The sequence below is a fragment of the Melitaea cinxia genome, chromosome 17, assembly GCF_905220565.1.
Source record: "Melitaea cinxia chromosome 17, ilMelCinx1.1, whole genome shotgun sequence".
In the NCBI taxonomy this organism is placed as follows: Eukaryota; Metazoa; Arthropoda; class Insecta; order Lepidoptera; family Nymphalidae; genus Melitaea; species Melitaea cinxia.
The window spans coordinates 7884478-7905343 of NC_059410.1; the positions used below are offsets into that span (position 1 = coordinate 7884478).

Below are 20866 nucleotides of genomic sequence, written 5' to 3' on the forward strand. Positions count from 1 at the left end.
TTATATCATTCTAATGAGCTGTCCTCGGAAGTAGGTTGTCAACAGGGTGATCCCCTTGGGCCTGCAATTTTTAGTTTAGCTATAAATCCGATAATTAAAAATCTAAATTCTAAATTCAACGTCTGGTATTTGGACGACGGAACCCTAGGAGGTGATGTGGATACGGTGTTTTCGGACCTTTTTTTAATCAAAAATAAATTTGAAGCCATTGGTTTGGAAATTAATTTTAGCAAATGCGAACTTTTTATAAATAACAGCGACTTAAATTTAAATGACGTAAAACAAAAATTTAATATTTTGGCTCCAAATATTAAAATAGTTAACAGTAATTCCCTTTACCTTTTAGGTTCTCCAATTTTTGATGAATCTATTTCTGAATATATTAATAATACAATCACTAAATTTCAAAATTCAGTTGACAGTCTCCTTGAAACTAGTCCACATTATGCACTTTGCATCTTAAAATATTGTCTTTTTGTCCCTAAATTTACGTATGCGCTCCGTTGCTGCCCTTTTTGGAATCACCCAGATCTTTTAACACAAGTAGACGACTTAATTAAAATTAGCTTAGAATCGATTCTTAATATGCAAATGAACGAGCAATCTTGGATCCAAGCATCCCTACCTATCCGTTATGGTGGTTTAGGGATTCGCAAAATTTCCAGTGTCGCTTTACCAGCCTTCCTATCTTCTGTCCATAGTTCAGCAAATCTCATAAGTAAAATTTTAAGGGCATCCCCTTCAAACTTTGAGATTGCTGGTTTGGAAGAAGCTAGAAACGCTTTTTTAATTGCATGCCCAGGTCAAAGTTTTCCAGTTTCTCCAAATTCACAGAGGAGCTGGGACGACATAAACTGCAAATTGACTTATGACAATCTTTTAAGCTGTAGTACAGGCTCGGCGCGTGCTAGGCTTTTGGCCGTGGGTACACAAGAGGCTGGCTACTGGCTTCACGCGTACCCTTCAACAAATACAGGAACATTTCTTGAGCCTGAAACGCTCCGAATCGCAACCTGTATACGGCTTGGGGTTCCGGTCTGCGCTCCTCATAAATGTCCCTGTGGCAGTGATGTCAATAAGCTAGGACATCACGGTCTATCATGCCTAAAAAGTGCAGGCCGCTTCTCGAGACATCCCGCACTTAACGATATCATACGCCGGTCCCTTGCCACCGTCAACGTGCCAAGTCTACTTGAGCCGACTGGTATTGCAAGAGACGATGGCAAGAGACCGGACGGTATGAGTTTGATTCCATGGAAGATGGGCCGGGTGCTGGTATGGGATGCAACCTGTTCAGACACGCTAACCCCTTCCCATCTACATGGAACAAACAACAGAGCTGGTGCGGCTTGTGAAGCGCCTGCAAAAACAAAAGCAGACAAATACAGGGGCTTCTCGGCTTCGATTATGATTTTGTCCCATTCGGTGTCGAGACCCTTGGTCCGTGGGGTCCTAGTGCTATAACACTATTTAAGGAAATAGCAAAAAGGTTAGTCGACGTCACAGGAGACCGAAGAGCTTGCAGCTACTTCGGACAAAGAATTAGTCTAGCTATTCAAAGGGGGTACGCTGCCAGTATCTTCGGAACCTTGCCTAAAGGGACTCCTTTTAATAATATTTTTTAGTTATTATATTATGTATATATATACTGTATATATACACCGTGCTGTGTGGCTACGGCACTAAAGAATTTAGCCACCCCCTCTCTTCCCGTGGGTGTCGTAAGAGGCGACTAAGGGATAACAAGGTTCCACAACCACCTTGGAACTTAAGAAGCCGACCGATGGCGGATAACCATTCAACTGCTGGCTTTGAAATACACAGGCCGAAGACGGGTAGCAGCGTCTTCGGTGCGACAAAGCCAGTACTGCGGTCACCAACCCGCCTGCCCAGCGTGGTGACTATGGGCAAAACACATGAGTTCACGTTATTTTTGGCGTGAACTTGTGGAGGCCTGTGTCCAGCAGTGGTCTGTATAGGCTGTAATGATGTATATATATACTTAAGGTTTTTTTTTTTTTTTTAGTTTAATGTAATTTATCTGTTAAATATACCCATTAAAAATTATTTTCTACTTTTTAGTTCGATTAGCTATAAAAGCGTGGTTTTTTAGTTTTATTTGAACTATAATTTATTTTGCTTCAGCCTGTAATATGCCACTGCTAGGCATAAGCCGCCATTCCCCGTGTAGGAGAAGGATCGCAGCTTAATCCACCACCAGCTACTACTATGAGTAACGATCGCTATCAGGTGTACATGATAATAAGCGGGACCGACGGCTCAACGTGGTCTCTGAGGCACAGTGGAGAGACCCACAGGAACTGCAAAAACACCCAGATCACGGCAAATATCTGCATGGCCAATACAAATTCTGCAAACATGGGGTCACCCACGTTGGGACAAGGCTTATTATTACCTGTGTCCGCGACTTCGTCCTCATGAAATTTAAAAAAGTTATTGTTCAGTTCGCAGAGTTATAAAATAAATAAATTTCTCAAATAAGAGTAGCCTAAGTTATTCCTTATTACATCAGCTATCTGCCCGTGAAAGTCTCATAAAAATCGATCCAGTTGTTTCGGAGATTATCCGGAACAAACAGACAGACATATTGTAAAGAGTGTTATTTTGATATATATATACCGTGTACATTCATATGCATTTAGAAACAAGCGGTTATTTTAATATAACAAATAGACATTCCAATTTTATTTATTTGTATAGAGTATAGTTGTGCGAAATTTAATATTGATGTATTATAATTTTAGTAGGCTATAATAACAATAACTAATGATACAATTATTTTGATAGAATAAAGAGTAAACGTTATATGAATTTTAAATATAAATGTAGTACTTTGACAGTAATGCGTAAACATATAAACAGAAAAACGGGCATTCTAAAAATGATAGAAATGTTATATTTCTTTCTTTTCATTAATGTTTTAAAACCTCCAAAGTTTTTCGTCAAAAACTTGTGAAACGAAGAATCCCACGAAAAAAAGCCGCAGCGGAAAAAGCTGAAACGACTAAACGGCACAAATATTCGTCACTAATTCGAAATTACATGTTTGTGCCGTTTGCAATTGAAGCACTTGGACCTTGGAGTAGCAGTGCTAAAAAAAATTGAAATGAGATAACTCCTCGCCTTATTGCCTCCACTAGTGACAAGAGGGCTGGTGCATTTTTTGCCCAGAGAATCGGCATAGCGATTCAACGAGGAAATGCTGCCAGCATTCTTGACACAATTCCACGCGGACATGATTTATACCAAAACTATCTGTAAATATTTAGTTCTTAAGTTGTGAATTGTAAATATGTATAATGTTTAATAAACTGTTAAAATCGAAAAAAATGAATGTATTTATAGATCATATGTGACGATAACCTGGTTGATTTTATGTAAAGAAATAAATTATTAAGAAAAGCTTTAAATTACGGAAAATCGAATTAGAAATTATTCTGGTTAAATTCAACGTAACAGAACTAAACTTTTAAAATGAATTAATACTTTTAATAAGTTAATCTATAATATTAATTCTTCTGAAGGGCAACATTTCTAGTTTCGGTGCGAGAAGTCGACTCCCTTTCGGGGCAATTGCTGTACCACCTTATGACAAGTTAAGTCGATTTAATATATTCCTCTTTTAAAATTAAAGATGTGTTTAAGTTGATAATATTTTGATAGAACTTAGATTTTTACTTTTCTTTAAATCGAAAAAAAGATTTAATGTCTTGAGTCATCATTTTATGTCAATAGGCCATCATTACATTATTTTTAAAATTAATTATTTTAGCCTTATGAGGTCAGTACAATGTAAATTAGCAAAATCTGTATCTTGTTTACGAACAATTGAAAATGTAATGTAATAAAACGACTCACCAGATTGTTGCGACAAGTTATTAAAACAATGACAAATAATTAATTGTATAACACTTAAAACTAGTTATCCTTGCTCCGCCGCCATCTATATTAACAATATTTAGGGCAAAACTATGTATATCCGCCGTCACAATATTCAAACACCATTTATGCACTTTATATGTTTTAAAATCTGTTTAAAATATAAAATTTATGACTGCAAAATATTTAACTGACAACAGTTAAATTTTTTGCACATTTATATAAAATGAGCTTCCGATGCATCAAGATATTTATATAAACAGGGAAAAAAAATAATTGTCTTACGCGAAGCAATTTAGACCTTTCAGCTTTACATGTAGGTAACTACTATAAATACTCGAGCGCTCACGTCTTGAATCATAAGTCACTTGTGCTTTGCAGAACAGCATCTGCGTGAATCTTTGACGGTCAGTCTGATATCCATCCATTATTTAAAATTTCTCGAATAAATATTATATTCCTATAATTTTTAAACATTTTTGTAATGTAAGTACTTTATACTTTTTTAGATGATTGTCAAACCAATAGTGGTGCTATGCTGCCTCGCAGTGGCTGTGCTTGCCAAGCCATCGGAGAAATATACCGATAAATATGACAACCTGAACATTAAGGAGATTTTGGAAAGCAAGAGATTGTTAAACGGGTACTTCCAATGTATGATGGATAAAGGCCCGTGCACCAGCGAAGGCAAGGAATTGAAGGGTGAGTTCCTCATCTTAGCTCAGACTAAGCCTGTTTCAGACACTTACTGTAGAAACAAAAACATAAGAAAAAATTTGTGAAAATCTTGTGTTTATTTGTTAACTTGTACATTAAGGTAAACTTACAGTTAAGTTACCTATAGTCTACTTGGGTTAACATAATTGTGTTTGCTCGCAAACGAAAAAAAAAACCGACTTCAATTACATCGACAAGTAATACAACGTAGATCGATGAAAAAATAGTCAAGCAACTACGCGTTATCAAAGATTACTCAAAAAGTGGTTATCAGATCTCGATAAAATTTATATGTGACCACATGATAAACATCAGCTTTCGATTAAATTAAAAATTATCAAAATCGGTACACCCAGTAAAAAGTCCTTACGGATTTTCGAGAGTTTCCCTCGATTTCTCTGGGATCTCATCATCAAATCCTGGTTTCCTTATCATGGTAACAAACTAGGGATATCCCCTTTCCAACAAAAAAAGAATTATCAAAATCGGTACATCCAGTAGAAAGTTATGCGGTATAATACAACGTAGGTCGACGAAAAAAGCGTCAAGTAAAAACGCATTATTAGATATAGCTCGAAAAGTAGTTGTTAGATCTCAAATAAATTTAAATGGGACCAATTGGCACACACCACCTTTCGATTAAAACAAAATTTGTCGAAATCGGTCTACCCGGTCAAAAGTTCTGATGTAACATACATTTAAAAAAAAAAAAAATACAGTCGAATTGAGAACCTCCTCCTTTTTTAGAAGTCGGTTAAAAATAGTGATTGATCGTTCTTACTTATCTTAGTTATGCCCCTTGACCAATTAAATCATAGTAAAATAACGACTGCCTAATTACTTAAATTGGTCAATACGGCGTTCTAAACTATTGTACAATACTATTTAATTGGTCAAGGGACATTGCTCTACTAAGTGACAGCGATGCAGCACTTTCTTCTTAGCGCAAAAGGACTATAGTTTGCTACTTTTCCGACGATTTTTGTTATGTTTCAATCAGTCATCAACGTCATAGTTTAATATTTTTATATTGACACTCAGTTAGATCTCAATAATTTAGTTAATTATTATCGTGACTTAGATCTGTTAAGTTGTTTACATAAATACACACAGTACATAATAATAGCATGCATAATCGTGAGACCTTTATATCGATTACCATAAATTTATACAGAATTCTTGATTCGAAATTAAAAGCTATGTTAATAAGAACTATAATATTAGTATAGGCCAAAATTATTTATATTAGCACTTATATAAGGAACGTCTTACAGAGCATATGCAGGACGCTCTTGAGACCGGCTGTGAAAAATGTACTCAAGCCCAAAAAGACGGAGCTTATACTGTCATCGAGCATCTAATCAGCAAGGAAAGAGACATGTGGAAGAAACTGTGTGAGAAGTACGACCCCGAGGGTGTGTGGAGGAAGAAGTATGAAGACATCGCTAAAGAAAAAGGAATTGTTATTCCCGAAGATTAAGCAAAAATATGTAAATTGCTACAAAGATTTTTTCTATCGCGTTTGGATCGCTTTAAATAATTTTTAATGAACTATAGTTTGTGGGTTTTTGTAATAAAAAGATCACATAATTTATTACGTTTATATGGTTTTGTTTTGTTATCATCATACAAAATTTCTAAATATTAAATGTGAATTATTGACTGGAAAAATAATTGTGTTTTAATTAGCAAGTACATTTGATTATTTCGTAAAGAAATTGGTACCAAAACCTATATTTTAAGATATTTTAAAAATTGTCGGGGTGTAGTCAAAAAAAAATGACTGCTTAATTGACTTCCAAAAAATCCTTACAAAACTTCCAAAAAATACAATTACGTGTTATAGTCTTGAGTTTGACGACATATTTTGAAAACTACTTAAGTTTCTTATTTGGGCTATTCCTTCCTACATTTAATAACATAAACAAAATACATGTGTTAGATGTACCACTGTCTTTTGTCTGTATTTTTAATTTTAATCGACTTCAAAAAAGGAGGAAGTTATCAATACGACGGTATTTTTATGTATGTTAGCTCATAACTTATCACTGGTTAGATCGATTTCGATTCTTTCCTTAATCAAAAAGTGGTGCTTATCATATAGTTTACCATTTAAATTTGATCTAGATCTGACAAGTACTTTTTGAGGTATTTCTAACGCGTGTTTACTTGACAAATTTTTCGTCTACCTACGTTTTATTACTTATCGATGTAACTAAAGTCAGTTTTTTTCGTTTGCAAGTAAAGACAATTATTAAAAAATCGAATGATTAAACACAAAAAAAGAATAAAAAATATATAAAACAATAAATTCTATAAATTTCAACTATTTCGTAAAAAACCTTTAAAAAAAGAATATATATACTGGTCATAGATTAAACAACGATTTATAACTTTCAAATTTCGTCGATTACATACAAACAAATATTTTTATATATATAGAGTATAGATAAGGAGAACCACGTATCGTGATGTACGTCTAAAAAACACAATAGGTGCTCATGACGCATTAGTCGCATGAATAGTGCATAATAACGCCGGCTAGGTTATATATTACGAACAAACAATAGCAGTATTTAATTATTGAATTAACTTTGCTAATAGCTTGAAGTTCCTCGAGTACTTGGAAGAATAAGTATTTAAAATTATTCTTGTAGACATACGAAGTGAAGTCTTCGTCTGACTAAGAAATCTTTGTGACATAATCATAAATCCCATTTTTCTTCAGTAGCCCAGAGCCAGACTTTAGTCATTTCATAAAAGCTGAAAATTTCTCAGTGCATGCTCCCAATACCGATAGAAGTAATGGCCAAATATGAAGTTTAACTCATAGCTACTTTGGCTGCTACTAGGTATCAAAGGCGTATGAAATTACTTCGCAACTGCACCCACGGCCAACCTAAGTGTTTGATGTGAGTGATGAAACCCATTATAAAAGTAAGAAAACATAACAAAAAGAAAACTATTAATAATTTACTAGAAATTTGAGGTCGTAAAGTGGAGAGAGGAAGGGATATTTTAAAGTAGAAAACGACTTTTTACGATTTTTTGCGGCAAAACTAAAATCCCTGTCCAAAATAATACCAAGAAACACCTCTGTAATCTGTATGGCTAACAGTACAATTTATAGAAGTCTCATTTTCGGAGATCAAACTGTTGGTTAGAGCCATCTATAGCTCGTTTATGAGATAACTTTTTTAACATTTTTTCAACATTCGTGTCTTTCTTCATTACTGGCTGGTGAAATGTTGAAAGAAGAAAAAAAAAAGAATAAGTATTAGTGTTTTTTAATATTCTGGAATTATAACGTTTCGTGAAATTTCAAAACAACACGCTTATGAAGTCACTGGACTGTGACTGGCAGACAGCGGATTCTTAATACGTAATAGGGTTCCGTTAGTAAATCATAGATACGAAGCTATAAAACTGAAGGAAAAAAGGGAAAATACTTCATCGGGTTAATTTAGGTTACAATAACTCATTTTCTGTAAGACAATGTTTTAATTTCGTTTATGTTTATCAGTCCAGACTATCTTTAAGCTCACAAATACAGTTATAAACAACTGATACTTTAAATTGTTAAGCATTATTTGATTATACTTTAATACGATGTTTTATATCTTTTACTAAAAGTCCTTCGCGGTTTGAAAAACGTAAATTTATAAAACTTAAACTATTTTATATTAATGATATAAATTTTACCATCCTTTAGCCTACAGCTTTCTACGGTACAATACAATACTGTGAGAAATAAAGTGATACAACAGCCTAGATAGTATTGTTTTTTTTTTTAAATTATTGTTTTTGAAATTTGAAATAGGTTTTTCTATTACTTATTTTGTATTTAAAGAAGAATGTCAATATTATATATTATGCTAGAGTGAAGGATTATTATAGGTAAATTTTTTTAAGGTCAAATCTTTTGCATTATATGTTTTAATTATAAAAAAATTATACGAATATTAAATATTTAAATTATTAAAACAAAGCTTGTTTAATTGGTTATAGTAAGAGATCTGAACAAGAAACGACCCTCGCCCATCTCAAAAATAATTGTTATCCATACAGATGTATGGATAACAATTACTTTTATTTACTTTGAAAAAAGATCCTGGCCAGCAATGCATGAAACATATAAACATAGTTTGAACCACACATGATACATGCCATACAACTGTATCCAATAGACAAAATTCTTTTTTTCTCCTTTATCTATTTGTATATGATGACGACTTAGCGCAACGTTCACAGCACTGGCTTAAGGCTGGTGCGCTGGCGGTCGCGGATTCGATCATTTTTTAGACATTTTTATTAACCATGCAGATGTTTTCCATGCTTTTTATGTTTGTGCTCTTGTATTGTGTGTGTTTCCGGGCCCCCGACATAAGAGTAAAATTCTAGTGGTGGTCATTCAGTCAGTCAGGTGTTTATTTATTTATTTATCACTGTTTATACTTTATATTGTACATTAGTTACTGTTAGGGTTACTGTTAGGGTATCTGAATTTTTCAGTAATCAATTACATTGGCTCATAGTATAGGGTTTTTAAGTAAGTTTTTTTTTTAAATATATATTGTCCTAGTCATTTATTAAGAAACCACTATCATGACGATTAAAATAGTGTAATTGTAATTAATAATAAACAACAATAGAATAAATGTCTAATGTGTTGCGTAACTTATTACAATACAAAGATAACTAGGGTATTTAAAAGATGAAAATGTATCGATTGGTATTATTGCCAATTACATTTGCAGATACATCTGGTATAGCTATTATTATTATATTATTATTTACATTTACTGACTTTGACGACGAATCAGCAATATGAAGTATTTTGTAATTATCTTTGGTTTAACATTCTTAAGTTTGACATTAGCTGAACAATACACGGATAGATACGATGATCTTGACGTAAACGAGATCTTAGCAAACAAAAGGTTATTGTCAACTTATATTAAATGTGTATTGGACAAGGGTCGCTGTACACCTGAAGGGAAGGAAATCAAGTGTAAGTAGTACAACAAATACTTCTACATTAAAATACAAGCATTTTTCTGATATGTCTGATAACATAAATATTTCTAATCAAGTTCTATAATATGTAATTAAAATTATTTTCTCACTCTTTTTTCAAAATTTCATTGTTATAACTTTGGAGTTTTTCTTTATCTTAACATCGTGCTTCACTCTCCGAAGTATTAAGTGATTGGTTTCTTCTGACATGCATACTAATAACACTAGAAACTTTTCATAAGAAAATGTTTCTAGTTTAAGCACTTATTGACCTGTTTCGAAGAGTAGAATAAAATCCAGCCTAAAATAACAAATTGATCTTTGATGTTGGGACAGTCTTTTTTTTTGGAATGTTATAAAGAAGAATATCGCCATATTAAGCAGAGATATTCATACTCGTAATCAGTAGTGATCTTACATTATGCAAAAATATTAAAAAAATTTTTAATAAATGTTTTATGGTATTTAAGTTTATAATAACAAAAGGATGAAATAAAATTAACTGCAACTGTTATTATAAACCTCCGTTATAAAATATCAGAGCAAAAAAAATTTTTTTAACAAATTCGGTTTAATAAATTTATAAGTCATGTATTTTTAATGCTTATGCAAAATCTTTTCCTGCTATTATTTTTTCTTAATTGTTCAGATGTAACAGTGTTCTTTTCCATTGAATAAAAAAAAATATTTTGTTCGTGTTGAAAAAAATTAAATTTATATTAATTTCGAATAATAACATCAAAGAAGTCTAGAAACTATTCTTTTAACGATAAGATCACCATTGCGTACGTGTTTTTATTGCGTATATTTTGATTTTGGTGTACACTCAAAAATATATAAATACATATATAAATACTACTATATATTTTCAGTGCATATAAAAGACGCTATGCAAACTGGATGTAAGAAATGTACTGAAACCCAAAAAGTAAAAGCTCGTCAAGTTGTCGGACACATTCGAGAACACGAGAAGACTTACTGGGAAGATATGAAGAAGAAATATGACCCCGGCGATAAATTCAAAGAAATTTACGAGGCTTTTCTTAATGCTGAGAACTAAAAACTTTGGTATTGATCAACAACTAAGACTTTAATAATATATTTTTTTTTTAATAAATAATACTGAAACCCAAAAAGTAAAAGCTCGTCAAGTTGTCGGACACATTCGAGAACACGAGAAGACTTACTGGGAAGATATGAAGAAGAAATATGACCCCGGCGATAAATTCAAAGAAATTTACGAGGCTTTTCTTAATGCTGAGAACTAAAAACTTTGGTATTGATCAACAACTAAGACTTTAATAATATATTTTTTTTTTTAATTTTCGTTACAAAAAATAATAAAGTGCACTAAGTATTATTCAAAATAGCACATAAGTTAATAACAGTGTATTCAGAAATAAAAAAATGTTTAACAAGTTCGTAGCATTTATTATAATTTCATAAAAATATTGTGATTTATATTATATTCAAAGTTGATTCTGACGTTGAAATAAACAATAATCTTTACCTATTTCATTCATATTTTTCCTTGACGTATTTACGTACACTATCAAATCTATCGTTCTAGGAAGAATTCGTTTATGATACGACGCTCAGTGACGACGGTAAATACACTAACAAAACATAATTATGTTATTTAGAAAACAAAAGTTTTCAATGGTGTGTATGAAGATCAATTTAAGTTTCTTTTATGTCAGTCATAACAAAGTCTTTGTTTCTGTCACATTTAAATGTCTACTTTAATTCACACAATACAATATTACAAAAACGACATCTTTATAGAACTTGTATTTTGAAGTAATTAATTGAATAATGAAAAAAAAACATTATAAATATGTTCTTTTATTTACATGTAAGCAATACTTTATATGTAATTAGTTAGCCTTAATTGATCTAAGTTGCTCTTCATATTTTGTGACGTACTTCTTTTGAGAATCATATTTTTCTGAGAGTTGATTCCAGTAGTCGGGTTCATTGTTAATGAAGTGGCTGATCACAATGCGGGTTCCTTTTTTCTGAGCATCGGTACATTTACCGCAATTGTTCTCTAAAGCTTCTTGGACGTGAGCTGTAAATGCAAAGAAACATTATATTTTTTCAAAGAAACAATGTAGAGAAAGCCATTTAAAGTATTTGATTCTTTGTTGTCAATAACCGCAGAGGCATATGCTAGGAATTGCCTATTGCAAAGACTGTGAATCCTAATATATTACATTTGAGCTGATCATTTTTAATTAGTGAAAATAAATACAAACGTATGTTTATATCTATTTATGTCTTAGTTTTCTCAAGACAATATTATACGGACAATAAACAGATACCTAGCATTCTTTTAAATGATACTTTAAAAATCAAAATTACAGATGAAACAAACGTGAGCATTCGTACAAATCACGTTTTATTACAATCAAAATATTAGGACAAATTGAAGTTCCGTGTAAATAGTATATTTTGTATAATGGCTCAATTTAAATAATCGTTAGTAAAGTTTGCAACAAGAAATAAACATAACAAGCCAAGATGGCTCAGTGGAAAAAAAACCTGACGCAATTAACAATTTTTTTAATACTTTTTACGGATTGGTAAAGTTAGTGCGATTAAACAAATCAATTAGCGTTTATAACACTAGGTATAAATTTCAGATAAAGGGGCTTTATACTTAACGAAATAGTTCAGATAGAAACATATTTACCTAATAATTGATACTTACATTTCAATTCTTTTCCTTCAGCAGAACATTTTCCTTGATCCAACAAACATTTAATGAAAGGAAGGAGGAGTCGTCGATTTTCGAGAATCTCATTAAGGTTAATAGTATCGAACTTGTCTGTGTATTTTTCTGCCGGTTTCGAAAAAACCAACGTCGTAAAGCACAAAACACAGGCTAAAAATAAAGTTTTCATTCTGCAGAAGAAAAAAAAACAAGATTACTTAATGTTCTGTTACAAAATTGTAGAAACAATCAAATAGTTTTGCTTAGAAAATCGAGAAATTTGTGTAATCTTTCAATTTAAAAAACACATGTATTTCAAAAATATGCACTGAAATTTGTATAAGAATAAGGTTTTGTGTTTTTGTGTCTTCCAAATAACTTGACACAAAACACGTAGATTTTATTTTGTATGTAATAAATAAACAATATTTACTTGAATATATTCTATAGTTTAATTAAATTTACAAGTACGCTCTATTATATCCGATAGCTTTCACACACAAGTATCAACTACAAACCCTTGAAGGGCAGGATTTTTATATATCAAGTACTGGATATTCGAAAGTATCGAAACGCATACGAATCGGCCCTTGGGTTTGTTTGTTTGGTTTTTAGTTCATTGTACCTACTGTTCACTTCCGTCTTCTACAGCTACGACAACTTAAATACCCATTTATTTATCCTTATGTTGTTTTTCGTTTCATTTATATGCATAATTTTGCTTTATAACAATTTTGAACTAACAATTGTAAATAATCATTTTGTCATCAATTCACTTCAGTTATCATTCTGTCCTCACTGTTTCCATTTATCCTATTTTTTCTGCTAAGCTGATGAAGAGAGCCATAAAACAACAGTCAAGTCAGATAATCGAGAGATAATACTACGAATTGTCAGACATGAATACTTAGTGGTGTCATAGGATCTATCAATCACGTGGTACTAACTACGCAAGATTTAGAAAAAATATAAAGCACGTAATCTGTGACCCGTGATCCAAATTGACTCGCGCTTCTTCTTATTAATTAATTATTTAATAATTTATTATTTTCTTTATATCACCGAAGTAGCAAACAAACGTAAGGTCCACCTGATGGTAAGCGCATAGCCTGTGGACGCCTGCAGCACCAGACCCTACCCCTGATTCTATCCCTGACCACCACAGAATCACCAAACTTCTGGAGAGCAGTTATTTAGCTGTGATCTTCTGTAAGGTTAAGTTAACTCTCCAATCGAACTGCTCCGCGTTTTGACCAAGATATTTCATTCCAATCTCTATCTCAATGAAATATTATTATTGATTGATATTTATTAAATTACGAAAGGTTTACTTTGGACACTTTACACCCTATTTTGTCGTTTGTCTCGTCTCGTCACCCTCCACACGTTCAGTATATTAAAATAATACATATCTATATCAATTATTGTCAGTATCTGTTTTGTTACAGGAATGTAACAGTAGCATACGGGCCTAATTTCACATATTTTATAAATAATCATCTGCCATTTTTGTGTTTTAACAGAAAGTACTAACACTTACTTTTAAACAAGGTAAAATTATAAACGGAAATGGGTAGAAGTAAGAAACAGAAGTAATTATTTGCATGTAATAATAAATAACGCCACGTTGGCGCAACGGTCACAGCACTGGTCTGTGACTGTTGCGCTAGTGGTTGCGGTTTCGATCCCCACACATGATAAACATTTTTATTGGTCATGCAGATATTTGCCGTGCTCTGGGTGTTTTTACAGTCCTTGTGGGTCTCCCCATCGTGCCTCGGAGAGCACGTTAAGCCACCGGTCCCGGTTGTTATCATGTACACCTGATTGCGATCGTTACTCATAGTAGGGAATATATCCACCTACACGGGGAAAGAGGCCTATGCCCAGCAGTGGCATTCTTCCAAGATTTTTTTTTACACTACATAACGAAAAACAGACTTAGTTTATCTTCGAGTCAATTGTAATCAGATAATGAAATATCATTCGAAAATTTGAAGAAAAAAAAATTGCTTAACTTTTCTTATCATTAGTATGACTAAAGAATTAAATCTAAGTGTTTTATATTTTTTTTACCAAATAAAATCACAATATATTAAATAGCATGTTGTTCTAAACGTCGCAAAAATAAAAGATGCGCTCAGTGTCGAATATAATTTTAATTACACTTTAATATTTATAATAACAAGATTTTTATTTTCAAACAAACATAATTCACTTGAAAAATGTATTAATATTTTTTTTTGCTCACAAACGATAATAACCAACTTCAATCACATCAACAAGTAATACGACGCAGGTAGTCGGTAAAACAGCCAATTTAATACGCATTATTCGAGATAATTCTAAAAGTGCTTGTCGGATTTTATATTTCATATTCCGTAAAACTTAAATTTGTATTCATTAGGAATCCCAAAATATAACTCGTAGTAGGAGTAAGAACATAGGTAAAAACTAAAACTCGTACATTTTTTTTTATAACAAATTTTATAAGCTACAAAAAGATTACAAAGTGCTCATACTTCATAATAAAAGAGTTATTTTTTTCTTTCATTTACAAAAATCCATTAATGAGTCATTTCTTATCCAGGAAATAACGATGATTTTGTTGTACCATACTTAAGCTTAAAATATTTTTAAACTACAACTTAAATTTTTACGAACTAAAAAATATTTCGCAAATGTTTTACATTTTTATCTGTCTGTGGCTTATGAAATGTTATGCCTTTCAATTCAATAGCAGTTACTATCGAATTCCCTTTACTGTTTAGATTTAGTCAAAATAAGATATTTTTTAGTTGTTCTTTCTATACATCTGTGGTCATAATATACCTATAGGCACACTTATTATTCGACGAAAACTGAACTCATGCACTCTGTAAGTCAAACAATACGATTTTATAGGCTATAGCATCTATACATATAATAAAATGGTAGGAAAGTCAAAACTGTACATTGAATATTTTTTAAAAGAACTTGGGGTGTGATCGACAATCGATACCGAGGCCAAAAATATAGTTTTTAGAATTTTTGTCTGTTTGTCTGTATATATGTCCAGGATAAACTCAAAAAGTACCGCATGGATTTACTTCAAATTTGGCACGAATATTGTTAGGAAGTCGGGTCAACTACCGGGAACGAGCAGTGAACCTTTATTTCCTCAACGCATTCTGTAACAACGTGTAATCTAACGACGCATATTTGTATATTTTTTTCTCTTTATTGGGAAACAAACAGCACAAAGAATACAATTAGTTATATATATATATATTTGGCATCGCTCGGTTTGCGCATATGCCACTAACAAAAGCAGGGAAACGTTTATCACGATTTAAAAGGACATTACTCACGGAATTGGAAAAGGATAAGATAGGATTACTATAATAGGATAAGTATAAGGGTTTATAATTTCAAATTATTATTTAACAGGAAAATAGATAAAGCTGTATATATATCAGGATTAGAACACGAAAGAAGAGATTTGATAGAAGTAGGAAATAGTACACGGATGGAGACCAGATGAATGAAAGTTTATTCACGCCTTTCTAAAGCCCGCCCGTCACGGCAAGATGGTCCCCGGGGGGTGTATATTATTATTAAAATTACCACTCCACCTAAATAGAGGGCATTTCTTTGATGCAGGAAGTATATTTGCAGCAATTAAATCATAGATATAACAAACGGATATATCTATAATATTATATAATATTTGTCAATAAGTACATTTTCTTAATGTTTTCAGATAAACGTCTGAATGTATATTTTATTGGGTATCATAGCATAATATACATGAAAACAAAAAACAAATTATTAAAAAATATTAAATAATTTATTTATTATTTAGTAATAAATAAAAAGAATACATAAAAACTCATATACATAATTACTCAGCCTTAATGGTTTTTATATTCCTCTTCAAATTTGACCGAGTATTTATGTTCCGGGTCGTACTTAGCAACAATTTGGCTCCAGTAATCCGGTTCGTTGTTGATAAGATGTCGAATTACTTTCTTAGTACCTTTCTTTTGAGCATCCGTACATTTGGCGCAATCGTTTTCAAGTGCTTCCTCGAGGTGAGCTGAAATTTAAAAAAAAGTAAACGTACAATTAAATGTTGTAAAGAAACGAAATACAAGATTTCTTATACGTGATATTCTGTTTGGTGTCGGGTTTATGATTACAAGACATCTTTGTCTACTGAAATCCGATTCAAAGGTGATTTTTCAAATGAATATAATATATCTTAAAAGTGTCTCCATGTAAAAATTATAAAAGATATAAATCTTATGATAAAAATCTGAGTAATAATCGAAGACGATGACTGAAAAGTTTTTTCGTATCTAATTTCTATACAAAAGTTATGTATAGGTACAGACTTGTAAAAAGTAAATAATTATAAAAATCATTATATAACTATAATGAGTAATAACAATAGCTCTTGTTCCTTGCAGTCATGAATAATTTATTTAGTCGTTAACACCTACGTTACCTTTTTTCTCAGAATTGTATGAATGCCACAGCATTCTACGTAGTTAAAACCGCCGTTTGGTTGGACAACCAGTCCTTATAAAACTTACGGATGGCCCAACAACAGTATAGCCTGTGTGTGTGTGTGTGTGAGTGTGATTTTCTATATACCTACTGTAAATAGTCATTTGAAGTACCCGACTACAAATAATGCACATCGGCCTTTAGAAAGAGACAATCCACTAATTTAAACTTCTTAAAGCGTTGTCTTTGATGCACATTACCTATGCGACGTATCGGACTGTCACCATTTTGTATAACAGATCTAATAGTGTAAGATTCCAGACGATCCAGACCTTTTTTACATTACGTATAATATTAATAGAATATTGTAAAAAAATGAAAGTCATACTGCCACACACCTTCCTTCAGCAATATTTATTGCCAGACTCTAATAAGATTATATTTTAAAGTTCGAATGCCTTAATAAGGCAGGTCGGGGTCTGGGATCTTGGACTATAACGCGCTACGAAGTTGAAATCAGCCGAGTGTTTCTTTCCTAAGTGTTCTATTTATGGCCGGATACTGTAGAAATTCAAATAGTAGCAATTGGTTTATTTATAATAAATATAGATTTTCATTACTATCTGCTTTTCAGAGAAGTGAGCTAGCTATACGCTATACTTGCTGGATTGTAGTAACCATTTTACTTCCTAGAATAAAAATTTGTCTTACGAAATTAAAGACACTAAGGTGACAATGTTGTATTTTATGATTGTAATAAACAAGTTATCAACATAAAATCCTAATGATCTAAAATTATAATAGTAAAATCTATACAAATAAATAAAATTGGAGTGTCTGTTTGTAATATTAAAATAACTGCTTTTTACTATACCTATGCATATGAATGGTACATATACGGAAATATTTTTTTTACAATTTTTGTCTGTCTGTCTATCCGTTTGTTCCGGCTTATCTCTGAAACGGCTGGCCCGATTATGATGGGACTTTCACTGACAGATAGCTATTGTAGTAAGTAGTAACTTAGACTACTTTATTTAAAAAAAAAAATTATTTTAAAACTCTGCAAACTGAACCATAAAATTTTTGTCAAATTCCACGCTAACGAAGTCGCGGACACGGCTCGTATGTAATAAGGAAATAATTATGAATCATCTAACACGTTTTAAAAATAAATTTCAAAAATTTATTTTTAAAACGTAAAATTTCAACTGAGGTTAATTTCCTGCTCAAAATATGGAGCAGCCCGACTGTGGTAGTACCTCGACCTTACAGAAGATCACAGCTAAATAATACTGTTTTCAAGCAGTATTGTGTTCCTGTTGGTGAGTAAGGTGACCAGAGCTCCTGGGGGGGATTGGGGATTGGGTCGGCAACGCGCTTGCGATGCTTCTGTTGTTGCAGGCGTTTATAAGCTACGGTAATCTCTTACCATCAGGTGTGCCGTCCGCTTGTTTGTCGACCTAGTGGTATAAAAAAAAACGTGTTTAATAATAACACTATTTTAGCTCTACTACTACTACCACCTTTACCTTCTGCGTGTAAAAAAAAACTGTTCTGTTGTTAAGGAAAAGGATCGGAATTCTATACGTCACGTTTCTCAACTGTATATTAGTGGATATACAAATCGTAAATTTTATTTCAAGACATTCATAGTCTTCTACAACATAGTTCTTTACCACAAGGGATGAAATAAATTTTTAAACTTTATCAGTCGGAAAATTAGTAGAGCTAGAACGAAGCCCTGTCATTAATCTGCCATATTTTGGTAACTACTGTTTCTATTTCTCGAGCTATATCATTAAACTGGTTTTGTTCTACACTCACGTGTTTATCAATTTAGGTTTTGAAAAAGTAATGACATATCATAATTTTGTATGTTGTAAATACCCTATGACCCTATGACAACAGACATTTCTTAATGAATAGAACACGTAGATCTCAGCTCATTTGTTTTACTCGTGTATTAATAGTATTAAGATCAAAATCTTTTAATGGAAGAAAACGGTATGCTTATATACGTCCTACAAACTTTTGCATGCACATCTACAATTCTATGAAACCTCGTTAAATAAATTAGTTCTAGCCTAAGTCTATTATTACCTATACGTATGTATTTTTAGAATACAAAAAGTTAAATACATACATTTTAATTCCCTTCCATCAGCGGAGCACTTTCCTTCATCCAAAATACATTTAATGTACGGAATAAGAAGACGGCGATTGGAAAGTAATTCATCCACATCGATTTTATCATATTTGTCAGTGTATTTGTCTTCAGGAAGAGCGAAAGCGATGGCGACTAATGCGCACAGGCACAAAAATGTCTTCATGGTAATTACTTTGGTGCGTTTACTGAAAACGAATAAATGTTTTCTTATGTAAAGTTTCACAACTATCTCCATAAAATAAACATAGCTTATAATAAGGTCCATACCTTATTATAAGCTAGGGTCAATTAATACAAAATAATAATACATATAGTCGATATAATCATATTAAAAATTATTAAAAAATTTAATTCTATCAAAGAATCGACAAGAAAAAAGAACAATTAGTCAAAAATCTATTGCTAAAATATGTTATGGTATGTTTTGCCATAAAATTGCTTTTACTTACTTTACTCTTTATTTATTTATATATATAAATTTTTTGTGAAAATGTAATTAAGTTTTTACTTAATTACTCGTTTTTTGTGAAAATGTAATTAAGTTTTTACTTAATTACTCGTTTTTTGTGAAAATGTAATTAAGTTTTTACTTAATTACATTTTCACAAAAATTTTATTATTAAGGTGGACTTTTTTTTCAAAATACAAATTGTTACACCGTTGATATTTCAATGAAACGGAAAAAAATATACACAAAACGTATGCCTTTTCTATTTCCTACATTTGCAAATGTTTTTGTTTTTTTTTTATAATATTTGAAATAATGATTAAATTTGTATAGATTAAGTGATAAAATTATTTTAAATATTTTTTATTTAGGTAAAATAAAATTTATCATTATCATTACAGCCTATACAGTCCACTGCTGCACGTAGGCCTTCACAAGTTTACGCCAAAAATAACGTGAAGTCATGTGTTTTGCCCATAGTCACCACGCTGGGCAGGCGGGTTGGCGACCACAGGGCTGGCTTTGTCGCACCGAAGACGTTGCTGCCCGTCTTCGGCCTATGTATTTCAAAGCCAGCAGTTGGATGGTTATCCCGCCACCGGTCTGCTTTTTAAGTTCCAAGGTGGTAGTGGAACTGTGTTATCCCTTAGTCGCCTCTTACGACACCCACGGGAAGACAGGGGGTGACTATATTCTTTAGTACCGTAGCCACCACAGTACAAAAAAAAATTGTCATAGAAATAAACAAAAGACAAAAGGTTGTCACCTTATACTATGCAGATAGAAATGGACACTGCGTTATAAACATACTACCTTTTAGCGAAACGTCTATAATAAAAAAACACTTAATATTTTAATATGTAACAGTAAAAAATAAATATAAAAATAAAAATATCAGTGAATAGTTTTTTATAATAACTACTGTCTAAGATGGAACTTTCCATTTTAGATGAACATAGTTTAAAAAAATAAAATACTATATTAATTAAATCATAAAATACGGTTTAATAATCACATAAAAATTGGTATCCTATTTAATTCTCCTTAATGAAAAACAAACAGATAATTTATGAGCTCGTGATATAAAATGATAAAAAAATAGTTTTAAATCGCCTAAATTTTTAAACGTGTGTTTAATTTCGCCTACCTGACTAAGATCTGCTATCTTCGATATAAAGTTCGTTACTGATTAACTGACTGCTTGTATAAGACTTTATATAACGATGTGTAGGGTACGTACAAAACCTAAATGGTACTTGGATTACTAGAGAAACATATTATAATTTCTCCGAGTGACGTTTGAACAAATGCTCGCCCTATTTTCCTTATCATCATCACTTTAGCCTATCGTAGTCCACTGCTGAACATAGGCCTCCGAAAGTTCGCGCCAAAAATGGCGTGAACTCAT

The 20866-nt window shown here is 32.0% G+C and overlaps 4 protein-coding genes across 4 annotated transcripts; 2 read left to right on the forward strand and 2 right to left on the reverse strand.

The window, feature by feature from the left end:
• Positions 1 to 4198: 4198 nt before the first annotated feature.
• Positions 4199 to 6220, forward strand: LOC123661360 (allergen Tha p 1-like). Its single transcript, XM_045596329.1, has 3 exons — positions 4199 to 4307; positions 4410 to 4602; positions 5892 to 6220. The coding sequence occupies exons 2-3, from the start codon at positions 4410 to 4412 to the stop codon at positions 6095 to 6097; spliced, it is 399 nt and encodes a 132-aa protein (XP_045452285.1). The 5' UTR covers positions 4199 to 4307; the 3' UTR covers positions 6098 to 6220.
• Positions 6221 to 9313: 3093 nt separating this feature from the next.
• LOC123661650 (allergen Tha p 1-like) lies at positions 9314 to 10735 on the forward strand. The gene is made up of 2 exons (XM_045596602.1): positions 9314 to 9628; positions 10506 to 10735. The coding sequence occupies exons 1-2, from the start codon at positions 9445 to 9447 to the stop codon at positions 10691 to 10693; spliced, it is 372 nt and encodes a 123-aa protein (XP_045452558.1). The 5' UTR covers positions 9314 to 9444; the 3' UTR covers positions 10694 to 10735.
• Positions 10736 to 11462: 727 nt separating this feature from the next.
• Positions 11463 to 13036, reverse strand: LOC123661651 (allergen Tha p 1-like). The gene is made up of 3 exons (XM_045596603.1): positions 12783 to 13036; positions 12347 to 12540; positions 11463 to 11704 (listed from the first exon to the last, which is right to left on the reverse strand). Exons 2-3 carry the CDS (start codon positions 12537 to 12539, stop codon positions 11511 to 11513), a joined length of 387 nt encoding a protein of 128 aa, XP_045452559.1. The 5' UTR covers position 12540; positions 12783 to 13036; the 3' UTR covers positions 11463 to 11510.
• Positions 13037 to 16159: 3123 nt separating this feature from the next.
• On the reverse strand, positions 16160 to 20670 carry LOC123661672 (allergen Tha p 1-like). Its single transcript, XM_045596621.1, has 3 exons — positions 20606 to 20670; positions 18987 to 19195; positions 16160 to 16427 (listed from the first exon to the last, which is right to left on the reverse strand). Exons 2-3 carry the CDS (start codon positions 19171 to 19173, stop codon positions 16243 to 16245), a joined length of 372 nt encoding a protein of 123 aa, XP_045452577.1. The 5' UTR covers positions 19174 to 19195; positions 20606 to 20670; the 3' UTR covers positions 16160 to 16242.
• Positions 20671 to 20866: the final 196 nt, after the last annotated feature.

Excerpts from the sequence above, each read along its gene's own strand:
- LOC123661360 (XM_045596329.1), top strand. The coding sequence starts at position 4,410 with ATGATTGTCAAACCAATAGTGGTGCTATGCTGCCTCGCAGTGGCTGTG. Across the intron at positions 4,603-5,891 it reads CGAAGGCAAGGAATTGAAGG|AGCATATGCAGGACGCTCTT; the intron begins GTGAGTTCCTCA and ends AACGTCTTACAG.
- LOC123661650 (XM_045596602.1), top strand. The coding sequence starts at position 9,445 with ATGAAGTATTTTGTAATTATCTTTGGTTTAACATTCTTAAGTTTGACA. Across the intron at positions 9,629-10,505 it reads TGAAGGGAAGGAAATCAAGT|TGCATATAAAAGACGCTATG; the intron begins GTAAGTAGTACA and ends ATATATTTTCAG.
- LOC123661651 (XM_045596603.1), bottom strand. The coding sequence starts at position 12,539 with ATGAAAACTTTATTTTTAGCCTGTGTTTTGTGCTTTACGACGTTGGTT. Across the intron at positions 11,705-12,346 it reads TGAAGGAAAAGAATTGAAAT|CTCACGTCCAAGAAGCTTTA; the intron begins GTAAGTATCAAT and ends TTGCATTTACAG.
- LOC123661672 (XM_045596621.1), bottom strand. The coding sequence starts at position 19,173 with ATGAAGACATTTTTGTGCCTGTGCGCATTAGTCGCCATCGCTTTCGCT. Across the intron at positions 16,428-18,986 it reads TGATGGAAGGGAATTAAAAT|CTCACCTCGAGGAAGCACTT; the intron begins GTATGTATTTAA and ends TTTAAATTTCAG.